At 39.6% G+C, this 14,262-nt stretch overlaps 1 protein-coding gene across 2 annotated transcripts in view; it reads left to right on the top strand.

Moving 5' to 3' along the window:
• Positions 1-14,262, top strand: part of scyl2 (SCY1 like pseudokinase 2) — a 97,415-nt gene that overhangs the window by 14,457 nt on the left and 68,696 nt on the right. For both annotated transcript variants that reach the window (XM_048267591.1, XM_048267590.1), the window contains exons 3-4: positions 1,963-2,120; positions 8,876-9,020. In XM_048267591.1, coding sequence (XP_048123548.1) covers positions 1,963-2,120; positions 8,876-9,020 — 303 coding nt within the window. The remainder of the gene's footprint in view (positions 1-1,962; positions 2,121-8,875; positions 9,021-14,262) is intronic.

Here is a 14,262-nt window from a genome sequence, read left to right as displayed (position 1 = left end):
GATAGTTGGGCCATAGTATTCAAATATACTATTTAAATACACCTTGATTAGAACTTATGGGAGAACATTTTTACATTGTAAAAAATCTGCAGATATATCAGTTGTCGTTTTTTTTTTAAACTTAAATATCGAAATTGGCCTTCAAAATCCCATATCGGTCAGGCTCTATAGGAGATGGAGACAAATTGACATACGCATACACAGACACACACGCATTCGCACACATAGGCACACAGCAGTCACACACAGGCAGGCACATGCAAGCATACACAAAAGTTGCAAGAGTAGGGGATAGAGTAGGAGATGGAGACATTGACAAGCGTGATTTATTTTTGCGGAGAGGATGTACTGGACTGAGGGGGGGTCATATTTTGTACCGTTATGCTGTACAGTTCCATGCACATTACAATCTAATAGCCTACATTTTGAGTGCATTATAGTTAATAGTAGTAGTACAAGGCTCAAATTGTCAATTGTTTTTATATATTTGTTGGCAAGACACTGTTACAAGCCAAATGAACATAATCTAGTTGTCACAAAAAAAGAAAAACTGCTCGCCGCCATCTTGCCAGTCAAGTAGTGAGTTGTCCAAAACCTTTCTTTTTAGTAAACTCTGTGTACCCAAACAATGTTCTCAATGCTTGAGTTCATGTGTAGAGACACTGGTGATACTTTGATCAAAAGATACATATATACACACACAAGCACACGCACACACGCATACACACACAGTAGACAAGCACGCCCACACGCAAATGCACGCACGCACGCACAGGGCAGCTGTGGGGGCAGCCGTGGCCTACTGGTTAGGGACTTCGGACTTGTAACCGAAGTGTTGCCGGTTCGATCCCCGACCCAGTAGGAAAAATGTGGGCTGGGGAAGTGGTTGAGCACTGCTCTCCCATGCCCACATCCACGGCTGAAGTGCCTTTGAGCAAGGCACCTAAACCCTCACTGCTCCACGAGCGCCGCTGTAGCATGCGGCTCACTGCTCCGGGTTAGTGTGTGCTTCACCTCACTGTGTGCTGTGTGTTTCACTAATTAACAGATTAACAGATTGGGATAAATGCAGAGACCAAATTTCCCTCACGGGATCAAAAGAGTATACTATACTTATATAGACTCACATACACGCACGCACATACACACACACGCAGGCACACAGACACAGACACACACACAGACACATAAAACACACACACACATGCAGGCAAACAGACACAAGTGCGCACACACACATATACACCCCCCCATTACCCCCCACACACACACACACACTCACAAGCGAAAACTCACACACAGAGAAGCACACATATACACAAAAGCAAACGCACACATGCACACACTCATTTCCATACACAAAAGTTGCAAGAGTAGGGAATGGAGTAGAAGATGGAAAAAAATTAACAACCGTGATTTATTTTTGCGGAGAGAATGTGCAGAACTGAGCGGCTGTCATATTTTTGTGCAAAGCCCTGTCGGGTCTTATTTTCCCGATAATAACCGGTGTTCCATATTCCTTATGTGTGTGTGTGTGTTCCTTACATAACATAGGAAGTATTTGTATCCTCCCTTGTTGGCTGCCGCTCACATTGCAATTTAACAATAAGTAGCCTAAAACTAGTCAGTTATTATGGCCCGCCCAGTTTCACTTCACATATTATATATTATATAATTAGCCTATTTAAAACATTAACTTTCTTCTCAGTGCTTCCTCTTCATTTAGCGGCTGCTTCAGAATTAGGGGAGACACAATATTGGGCGGCCTGCCGCCACGGTTAAAAAAAAAAAATCTAGGGGAAACACTGATGTTGGCAAGTTTTTATCAGTGTAAATTGAGCCGTTGGTCTTTTCAAGGTTTTTGCATGTCTTTTAGGTAGTTAGCCAGCTAGAATCTCTTTACTGCTTCTTTAAAATGACTGTAACAAAGTCGATTTTTTTTTTTTTGTCATTTGTCTTCAGGAAGTTGCCGTTTTTGTTTTCGACAAGAAAATCATAGAAAAATACCAGAAATTTGAAAAGGACCAAATAATAGATTCCCTGAAAAGAGGAGTTCAGCAGCTTACACGCCTGAGGCACCCACGGCTTCTCACAGTCCAGCACCCACTAGAGGAGTCAAGGTAAGTGTTTCTTCTTTTCTTGACAGTGCACTCATAATTGTCTCAGTGTTTCCTCTATGTTTAGGATTGCGGCCCAAAATTAATGTCCCCATGGTATTAGAAATAAGGCAGATGCACAATGTAGTTGCGGTTGCCTTTTCAATAATTCTGCCGATGTATATCCTCCCCCGCTGGCTGCCGCTTTATTTAACCATAAGTAAAACTAGTCAGAGGTTATTATGGCCCGTCCAGTTTCACTTCATATTTCATATTGTGTTGTGATGTAGCCATTAAAACATTAACTTTCTTCCTCAGTGTTTCCTCTACATTTTGTAGCGGTTGCCACTGCTTCAGAATTAGGGCAGACGCACAATATTGTCCGGGTGCATGGTAGGCTATAAATGCCTTCCACTGGCTGCAGTCTATAAAACAGTGGACTGAGCAAAACATCGATGAACTAAGGGGGTGTTTTGAGTGTACATCTTGGACACATTTTTACAACCGGACCTAAATGAACATGTTGACTCCACTCGGTCTCGTCCTATCTAAGATCTATCTATCGATCTATCTATCTTGATCTATCTATCTATCTATATATCTATCTATATACAGTGGGGAGAATAAGTATTTGAACCCATGCTAAAGTTGACTAAAAAGAAACATATAAAAACATCTGTTAGAAATTGATCTTAATGCCTTAATTAAAACAAATAGTAAAAATCCAACCTTTAAGGACACCAATTTTCTTAGTGAATGTAGAATGTATCGTACATAAATAAATGTTCTTCCTTAAATTACAGGGGCAATAAGTATTTGACCCCTATGTTAAATTCCCATAGAGGCAGGCAGATTTTTTATTTTTAAACGCCACTTATTTCATGGATCCAGGATACTATGCATACTGATAAAGTTCCCTTGGCCTTTGGAATTAAAATAGCCCCACATCATCACACACCCTTCACCATACCTAGAGATTGGCATGGTGTGTTTTTCAGTTAGCCTATTAGCTGGTTTGATTTGCATTGAACCCAATAAGCGTTTTAGTCAACTTTAGCATGGGTTCAAATACTTATTCTCATCCCATTCTTAATCCATAGGGTTTACAGTAGTCCTTTAGGTGCCAGGGTTTAAAAAAAAAAACAACAACACTGGATTTTTAAATCAAAATTTCAAAACGCCATGGCTTGAAAGTGGTCAGAGATAAAGTCCTACTGTAAATGTGAAAATCACTGAGTATGAACAAAAGTTTATGAAGGGGGTAAATTCACTTATCTAATTAGAATATTATGACGTCACTGGATGGCAACCACCTCGAATTATGCACCTTTTAGTAAATACTGGATGTTGGACATATTTGAGCATTTTTAATTTATTGTTTTGTCATAGCACCCACAAAACAAATTAACAGGAAAACGGTAAAATGTAAACCAACAATAGTAAACTATTACTATAACCACAAACCCTATGCTACTATACAATAAAGTAGCCTGGTCAAATCAGTTCCTGTCGTGGGTGACTTTGTAGTTCTTCAGAGCCCTATTTTTACTACCCCTGCTGTCTGTACCACGTCCATTATGGACACTATCATCACGATTACCACTGCCACTGCGACCATTCGAGGGTCGAAATAAGTATGGTATGCTTAGTGGACACTGTTGTATGCACGCAAAGACAACTCCATTCACAGACGCACCATGACTATCACTGTCAATAGATGATCTCCAAACTATCTCCAAAAGACAGATTCTCCTTCATAATCAGAATAGGTGAATAACATACCCAAGACTTCATCATATGTGAGTGTTTTATTCAACATTTGGTGTATTTCTGCTTCAATTTGTGCAAAACTATGGCCTGCATCGCTTCCACGTCATTACAAACAGATGCATGTCTTCTTTGTGTTTCTCGCTTGTAAGTCAAGTACTTCCTGAAAACTTTGTGCAGCGAATTTGGGCTTGAATCGAAGCTCTGGATCTCTGCCAACTAGTGGTGGAAAGTACAAATGAGATTTGTCACCATGCTTGGATCCGTCATCTGTTTTAATCAGCATTGTTGTTTGTCGCAATTTTGCGACTTTGCTGCATATGACATCGGTCCACCCTTTGCAGCTATAGCAGCTTCAACTCTTCTGTGAAGGCTTTCCACAAAATTTAGGAGTATGTTTATGGGAGTTTTTGACCATTCTTCCAGAAGCGTATTTGTGAGGTCACTGATGTTGACGAGATGACCTGGCTTTCAGTCTCCGCTCTAATTCATCTCAAAGGTGTTCTATAGGGTTGAGGTCAGGACTCTGCAGGCCAGTCAAGTTCATCCACACCATACTCTGCCATCCATGTCTTTATGGACCTTGCCTTATGCACTGGTGCACAGTCATGTTGTAACAGGAGGGGCCATCTTCAAGCTGTTCCTACAAATTTGGGAGCATGGAATTGTCCAAGATCTCTTGGCAAGCCCAGCTCCTGAAAAGCAACCCCACACCATAATCCCCCCTCCACCAAACTTCACACTTGGCACAATGCAGTCAGATAAGTACAGTATGACAGAGTTTGGTGTGGATAAACTTGATTGGCCTGCACCGAGTCCTGACCACAACACTATGAATTAGAGCGGAGACTGAGAGCCAGGCCTTCTTGTCCAACATCAGTGTGTGACCTCACAAATCGGAGGAAGGCTATATTTACCCCTTCCCCTTACTTTTGTGCGTTCACGTGAGAGGAAGGGGTATCCCAATTCTCTTTTGGATCAAGTGGTAGGGCTAAGGATAAGGGGTAGATACTAGGGATCGACCGATATGGTTTTTTGATGGCCGATACCGATATCAATTATTACCAAAACATGAGGCCGATAACCGATATGTAAAACCGATATGTCAGTTGTCAAAAAGGGGGGTAGATAGTAAAGGCGATATGCTACAAACATTTAATTCAAAAGCATTTAATTATGCAAACTTTTCTTTCTTCTTTTGATTGACACAATTGTCTATCAACTTGCATCACTTGCAAGTGTAAATCCTGTGTATCATTTTAATCTAAGAGCTGAGTGATAGCAATTATTTTCATAGAGTAGGCCTACACAATGGGCTATGTGCTTGTTAAGGGACCTGTCACAAAGAGGATGCTTTGCCATCATGTGTGTGAGTGCACGAGAGAAGGAGAGGTGCATGCGTGATGGCAAGTGTTACGGTTGAATAGTTTAACAAAACAGTTTTAAAATAGTTGTTAGGCTATTTAAGCATGCAATTTGTGTCCATATGTAGGCTATAAACTACACTTTTGAGAGCCTAAAAGGCACATTTTAGCCAGCTGAGGATGCGATTTAGTTCAGGTCGGATTAAATTACGGCTATGACAGTCCATTTCATAAGGAGCAATTAGACTTTTTGACGTTCGCTATCACATAATTTAGGACTTGTCTACTATGTACTATGTCCGCTGAGGTGTCCCGTTATTCACAATTAACGAACGAGGCGGAGCAAGGATTAAAGTTCTCCGTCGTATGACGGATTTCCGTCAATTTGATTTTAGAAATGTCATATTTGAGATCGATGCAGATCTGGTGAGAAAAAAAATAGGAGGGGGGTCTATCACCTTTTTCTTTTCCTTTTTTTAAAACTACAAATATTAGGTCCGATGAATGAATGTGTGTGATGGTAAATGTTTAAAGACCTAATAGTGTTCTTGAGAACTTTCTGTGTCTCAATCAGAGACCGCTCAAGAAGATACGTCAGCCATGAGTTTCGCTTTGTTTATATTGTAGCTACACGCTTGTCTCATTGGCCTGGGGCGGTTGCTTAAAAAAAAAAAAGAACACGTCTGGAGGACGGTCAAAGTTGGATTATAGTGACACCATCGAGACAGCTGATGAGGTTGCCCAATCCGTTTAACTTTTTTGGATATGATATTGTGAGCTCTATGTGCGAATTTGGAGGCTGTGTTCTTTCCGTGCATCAATGTAGACAATTTCTTACTATCGCAAACTCTTGTCAGGGGAGGTCATTCATTTTGGGTGTCACCTATGACTTGAACAGATAGCCTGCTGCCACCCGATGTAGCCTACTATTATTGTTACAGTTTTTGATCAATGCAACTAACAGTATGTGTAAAAGCGGCCTTAATATAAACCGTAGCCTATGCCTATCCCGTCTGTTTTTTCACAATTTGCGACGGAAGGTTTTGACTGAGCATGTTAACATAAAATAATAATATCGCGAACTGTTGAGTAAGGGGTCAGTGGTTTTTGACGACAGACCACCTTGTAGCCTATTTTGCTTAGGCATCATTTTAACGACAGTAGGTTGTGAGCGTATGTTGACAAAAATAACCATGCAATTAAAATAGTCAACTTAAAACTTTGCTATTATTAATGTATAGCACAAAACCATAACCAGTAGGCCTACCAGAACCTTGCATATTAGCGTCATGATTTGTGTAGCGTCTATTTGGCAAGGCCACTAGCTGTCATGGATGCGTTGCTAGTCAAGTTTATTTATATAGCATTTCATACACAGAGGTCATTCAATGTGCTTTACATAAACACCAATGTGCTTTACATAAACAACAATACAGGTGTCAAAAGTTAAAAAATAAATGGAGATGGTAGGCTGTTGGAAGCGGGGAGAACTAACAAGCCATGGTGTAAAAAAATAAAAAGTTTTTTTTGCCGGTTTTCTGCAAGAAAATTGTTTATGGATGCAATAGGAAAATGTTTTAGCACGCCAACAATCAGAAGACCGCCATAAGGTTAACGTTCTTGCACTTCAGGACATCTTCCCTACCTGGTGCAACTAGCCACCACGACAGAGGTAGGCTACGTTTATCTATGGTTGACCGTGTTTGCACTCAGAAAGTAGGCTACGATGTTCTTTCATAGCGCTTAACACGATTGTCGTTATCAGATCGCCAGACCTCCTGCATGAGCACACACAGTATTGCTGCTCATTGGAAAACTTGAGTTGTCTGTAAAACTCAAAATTACCATGTTTTCATTAAATGCAGATGAGGCAACACATGGAAATATGAACAATATCTAGACTGTTCTGATTCGTTACTTTGATGAGGAAATGTGAAGTCTTGCAAACTTCATTTTATAGATTTTACTTAGTGTTGAATTGCATATTAACAAGAAAAAAAATCTCCCCTTTAAACACTTTTGGCCTGAAGTAATTAAATAAGAGTGTGTTATAGCCTTTCTACAATATTGCTGCAGTAGAAAAGAACAGCAATGGCTAATCAGCAATGGTCAGGGATGGTATTGAAATATTGTTTTGTTCAACAGGAAAACTCAATCTCAATCAAGAACACTCTCAATTCGCCTTATTCACATGGCTAAAACGAGGCTACAGGGTACACAAACCATAGGATTGTTATGTTCTATGCATTCACCTGTATGTGGCATTAATTACGTAGTAACTTAGTACCCTGTAGCCTCGTTTTGGTGTTTATTTGGTGCTTTACTTTGCTGTTTGCATCTTTTTGTACATTAAAAGCCAATAGGTCGCGATAGGGGTGCTATCTCTATAGGTAGATATGAACAACGTATGACTTATGACCTGAAAAAAGTTCAGTCAAACGATTTTTTTTCACTTTAATCCCTGGGCGGAGGCAGAGAACTCCCGACACGCAGCACCCGAGTTTGTAGGCTAGTAAACCGCATCAGTAACGTGCATCAATCGGGAATTCTCTAAATAAAGGAAGTGGGTGCTTTACTTATTGATCAAAGAGACAATAGCTTACAAAGTTGTGTTTTTTGTAACTTCAGTGTAGATTATTGTGATTCATTGCAACTTCAGCAATGTAAGGTAGGCTCTTCCTTACCTTTTGAAAAATAGCTCCGTACAGCTGAAGTCCAGTCTACATTCTGCCTCAGTGAGAAACGTTCTCCATGTTCAGTCCTGTATCCTGATTGGCTGCATTCGTGCTAACTAACAAATCAGATGGTGTAGTGGGCGGGACAATGTTCTTGACCACAGAGTAGCAAATGCAGGGAGTGAGAGACGCTTTACAGACAAAGTAGCGCATTTCATTCTTTATCCATTTCAATATCGGCTTATCGGTGGAAAAAAGGGCCGATACCGATAATTATAAAAATGCTAAATATCAGCCCTAATTATCGGCCCGGCCGATAATTGGTCGACCCCAAGTAGAAACCCCTTAAAAGCGAGAATTTCCGCAAGCTTGAAACCGAGGGCTAAGAGAAATACCCAACATGTACTGCTCACACCGGAAAAACAAGCATACCAAGAGACTTGTTTATGTAAAATATTGGCATTAATAAGGATTCTATTTGACAAGACATGTTGGTTGCTAGTGACAAAACAGCTTTCAGTGTGGTATGATCTCTTTGTAAATTACGTTTAATTCAAAAGTGTTTCAATCATCCCGGCTCTCCCATATGGTACGCTAGTGGTGTCTCATTTCCCAGGGGAATATTTTCACCCCTATGTCTTGCCACTTGGTTTCGAGAGACAAGGGTTAGGGGTAAGACAAAGGAGTTGGGGAAAAGGTAAGACAGAAAATTGGGATTGAGCCTTACTTTTGAGGCTATTTGCCTGCTGAACTTGAATATCTCCTCCTCCCTCTCCTGAGACTAATCTCCCACATTTGCACCTCTGTCTGTCCTGTTCTTTCTTATTGTTGTATTGTCTTGTATTTCACTATGCCTGCATGATGAAATTGGCCCTTGGTTTGCCCCAACGTTTTTTATTATTATTATTTTAAATTGGTGCCAGTTCTTGATTATATTGCTTTCTCACTTATTCTTGCTTTCTCTTTCTCTCAGAGACTGCTTGGCATTCTGCACTGAGCCTGTTCTTGCCAGTTTGGCCAATGTATTGGGGCAGTGGGATTATCTGCCAACTCCAGTACCCACAGAAATCAAGAACTACAAATTGTATGATGTTGAGATCAAGTATGGACTCTTACAGGTAATCTTTGTTTGCTATAGCCATTTAAATTCTCTGAATTCTCTGGATATCCTGAACTATAAAACATACTGTGATATAGACTAGGAGCAAGATTTGAGGTAGACAAGTTATTTCTCCTAATATAGTGTTATAATCCTGCTAATTAACATAAGAGCAAAAGCCTTCAGACACAAAACACTACAAGTGAATAGCATAAAAATAGTTATCACCTGTTGATTACTTACTTAAACAACTTTTTTTTTTTTTTACATTTTCGTGTTAATTACTCATCGTAAGTCGGTATATGGTTAAATGACTCATTGCAGGGCGAATGAAGACTCTCTCGCCCGCCCCTACTGCCTGTAGGAAGAATATCCCGCTTGCAAGTTCAGTGTATCGTACACGCCGTGTATGTAAGTGCTTCTGAAGTGGAGATTTCGGAAGAGTGGGAGAGGAAACTCATTTTGAGAAAGCAGCCTTGAAACACAGCCAATGAGATTCCGTTCTCAGCCTAGACTCGACTCCAACGGTCCTACACATGATATGTTTTGGATCACGGTCGCGGTAGTACATGCAAGGTATAGAATGCTAACTTTTGGTGAATTTAGGAGAAATATACAGGCGCGAGTAAACACAATGTAATGAAATAAACACTTAAATGTGTAAATCAGACTTTTTTGTTGTAGTAGTGTGACAGAATACACGCTAAGGTGGTGAACTTGCACAAAATCACGAAATTGACCAGTGTTTTCACCTGCCGTGTCTCGCCTTACATGTAAGTGTTCTGAAATTTTCTGTTTCAATATGTACACAGGTATTATCTAAAAGTGGTTAGGGTGTAAAGGTAGGCTACATTCGTACAAAACCATTTAGGTACAGCATTTTAGGTTCAATACAGATGCGTACCGAATGTACCAGATGTGGTCTTCAACTGTAGGCTTTTTTGCTTGCATGCTTTTTTGTTTCTAATTAGAGTTCCTACACAAGTGGACCATATGTCAGTTTAGTCAATTAAGGTCAAAAACCATTTGACATCTTTTCAAAATACTTTTCCCATTGTGCATCAAAAATATGAATTTTAGGTTAGCAGTGCCTACTGTATGGAAAATTAACGGAACTGTGACTTCAGAACCAAAGTACACACCGAACTGTAATTTTTGTGTATTGTTACACCCTTAATATGTGCTCTTTTGCATTCATTTCAAGTACAGAAACCTGAACACTAGATCAAAAATCTTTTGTCCCATTTTATCCAAATTCCCTCTTAATGTACATTTGACCATCTGTTTGTATTGCCTCATAAAAGAAAGTCAAAGAGAATACAAAACAGCAGCTCTCCGCGCACGAATACTTCACCAGAGAAGGAGAGCTGCAGCATTTTTGCTGTATGCCGTGCATTTGCTTCATGGGTCATTCCGTGTCCAATCAAATAAGGTTGTTGCTCCACCATCTCAGATTTATTCAAACTGTCTATATCAAGAATGGGTTCCAAAACCAAGGCCTATAAAATATTTCTGTTCAAATCTTATGTCTTCATATTATTTTCAGCCCTTGAAATTACTTCAGTTTTACAGCCTGAAAATCACATTGTCTGGTAAGCAAGGGAGGGAGTAACCGTAGGATGACATCAGAAAAATGTGCATTGGTCTCATCATTTTTCCATTCGTCTCTTCATTTTGCAGACCACCCCTAGATGTAAGCTTAAGTGAAATATGCACACCATAATCATGGTTATGTGGTTTTTATCTTTTTTGATCATCATGGATTGAGACAGTAACCCTTATGAAAACCTTTATCTCACCCTCCTTCATATAATGGTAGCCAGCTGGTGCAGTGGCTTTACGTTTTGTAGACCTACTTGCCGATGCCCAAAGACATGTGCTAGTGAAATTAGCACCCTGGGGTTTTATATCACTTGCTAGCATACTCTTCTATTCTGTGTTGCTGTGAGTTGCTGGTTTGAGTCCAGGTGAATGGAGGGTTGAACCTCACGGTTTTATGGAGGTTACATTTACATCCAGCAGTTATTCCACCTGCAGAGGTAACCAGCAGCAATGGCACAGGCCCATTATGTATTTTGCAGCAAAAAGCATAAGCAGACCTCAAGAAATTTGACTAAAAGTTGTGTCTCAATATTCACACCAATGACTTCTGAGCTCTCTTGAGCTCTCTCTTAGTCTTAGTCTAATTTTAGTCGACTAAATATTATAAGAGTTTGTTAAGGGTAAGTGTGTCGAGGCGGGTTGAGCAAAAGGTGGAACACTCTCAGGAAGGACTCGAGGTGGATTTTTGTAGAAGATAGGATTTTATTTATCCCCAAAATAAGGCCCGTAGGCAATTAATTAATCATTAATAATAACAAAGCAAAAAACAAAAAACAAAAAAAAAGGAAAACAAAAACTTTTTTAATAAAGAAAATAAACTGACATGATAGTCAAAAAATGTCTATAATACAATAATCAACACTGACTTTGTACCAGTCAACAATACCGTAGGTAGGAGAGCTACAAGACTCACGTCTGTCCATGACCTGCTCTCCCTACCAACCCACTGGGGAGGCTTAAATTAGGCCCAAGTGCCCCTCTAAATTGGATCATACCAACACGGTCAAAAGTACAGGGGGTATCACTGGTGAGCTAACAGAAATTAGGTAACTGCTAGAAAACGCTCCAAATATCTGGACAATTATATGTGACCTATTTTAAACATCTTCAAGTTGGCATAGCCAACATTCTTTTAACAGCCTATACAAATTCATTTATTAAAACACGCGTTCACTTCTGGTGAACCCGGAAGTCACCGCGTTAATAAAACCCGGAACTAGGCACAGGGAAACTTTTACCACAACAAACAGAAGATGAGACGCTGAACGCTGGTGAGACAAACATTTTGCAATATGACTTTTCTGCTGTATGGTTTTAACTTAAAATAAACACAACATTGGTGTGACAAGACAAGTTTGACGAGTGCTTATTTTAACGTAAATGACAATGAATGGAAATGTATGATTTTAAACTGTAAAGAGTTGTAGTGGATAAAAGTAGCCTAGGCAAATTCACCGTTGTGTAGAATGTATTGAGACATCTAATTAACAGCAACGGGGATTACTGTAATTGTATGATGAATGACATGGTTAACAGACATGAAACACATAAGTAGATGAATGGCATGGAAGACAGACATAACAAACACGTAAGCTGACATTCGCGCTCAGTCTCTGTTAACGTAAGCAGCGTGTCGCTGCGGTGGCGGTAGCTATGCGCCCCGTCACAGAGTTTTAGGTCCCGTCCCATTTCTCCCCCCTAAAACTTCCACTTGGTTTTGATTGCCCTCAACATTAAAGTCCCCTCGACAAGGGAAGTGGGGGTGAAGATCTTTCCCTATGAATTGGGACACCACTAAATGAAAATTAGCGTAGCGAGCATGCTCACCTACGTGAGCTACCAGTAGTAGCCTGCTACTATTTTCATTCACATTTTCATTAAATGTAACCACCTTCAACATACTTTTGAATACATTTTGTTTCAAATGTGCAACACATGTAGTTCATTTATTAAGGAAGTTTGTCGGTTAGTTAAGGTAGGCTCAGCAAAACGTTAGCGAAGTTACCTTTGACAAGGCTGGCGGCTAGCATTATTATCATCAACAGGTGTGCTAACTCGTAGGACTACCTCCGGATTGTTTTGCATTGAGGTGCTACTTCAGACATGAGAACTGCTACGGTAGGCAACGGAAATTCCTTACTGCAGAAATATTAGATTGATGCTCCTGTCAACAGTACTGGTCTGGGCGTTCTTTTTAAAACAAAGGCTAAATGATTCATTCAAAGCAGTGCTTTTTCGTCTGTCTGCTTCAGTCACGATAGCCAGACTGCACTGGGTCAAATGTCACTGAAATGTGATTAATGAGCGAAGACAGCTGAAATCAGTCACAGCTGTGAAACTAAGATTGTGCATACAGTATAATGACTGCAGGGTGTCCGCGGGGTTGTAAAAGGTATTAAAAGGTAATAAACGTCATCTGATGAGGTATTACATTTTTGAACCACTAACTATGAGGTTTTCCATTTGTGTTAAGTGCATGCCTATCTCCTAAAATTTGTGTGAATATATATATATATATATATATATATATATATATATATATGATATATATATATATATATATATATATATATATATATATATATATATAACTTTTAGCGCCCCCTCAAACTCACTGGATATACGGCTAGCTTGCTGCCAAACTTGTTGCCAAAAGTTCGAAGTCATGGGAAAATATAATTTTTCGGACATTTGGTTAGCGGACTCAAAGATTCAAAGACTGGCTTAGGCTAGTTGGCAACATCCAAGAGGCTTATTGCCACATCTGTAAAAAGACAATAAATGTCACCTGGATGGGAGTGAATGTATGGAGTCTACTAGCCAGCAAACAACAATGTGCAGACGTAGTCAGAGATTGAAGAGTCTACTGCCTGGCTCAGTGGCTCATCGGCCACGTAGGGCTACTGTCTCTCCACATAAATATGCGTCATTGAGGCTTAATCAAAGCTATAAGTATATCTATGCTACCAGTTGTCATTGTCATCCAAAAAAGTAATAATTTGCGCCATCGCGTTTTCAATGCATCAATAAAAGTCCCCATAAAGGCACAAGGCCTTTTCATTAATTAAATGAAAGGGGAAAAAACAAGAGTATAACATGTAAACAGATGTACATGTTATAAGGGGTTATTTGCAATGAGCTACCCCTGCCTTGACTAAAGAATAGAGGTAAAACATAGGCCTGACAGTGTTGCTTTGTTTAGACTATAAGATAAGGTTTAGGCTATAAGATTTAACATTTTCTACCCTCAGTAAATGTCATGTTAAGGTTAGTTTAACAAGTGTGACCTTTACATTATTCAAAGCTTGCTCAGGAGCTATAGGCTTACTCCCTTGATGTAGTATGTGATGAGATCCCAATAGGCTTGCTTAAAATTAGTTGAATATAACAACCTGTGTAGGTTTTTATAGGGTGTATTGTAATATGCGATCAATATATTATAATATAATATATTTTAAGTCAATTTATCAATTAGTTTCCACAAAATTCCCCAGAAGTCATCATTTAGGGGGTTATTTTTCAACATTTTCGTCACAGGGAGCATGCAGGCCTAAAAGTATTGTATTACATGGGGCCCACATTCTCCACCAGCACCCAATCAATAATTAGTATTTTTGTAAAATGTGACAGCCTATTTTTGAATGTGATACCTTGACTGG

Source organism: Alosa alosa, chromosome 17 (genome assembly GCF_017589495.1).
Source record: "Alosa alosa isolate M-15738 ecotype Scorff River chromosome 17, AALO_Geno_1.1, whole genome shotgun sequence".
Lineage (NCBI taxonomy): Eukaryota > Metazoa > Chordata > Actinopteri > Clupeiformes > Clupeidae > Alosa > Alosa alosa.
This window is presented reverse-complemented; position numbering and strand designations above follow the sequence as displayed.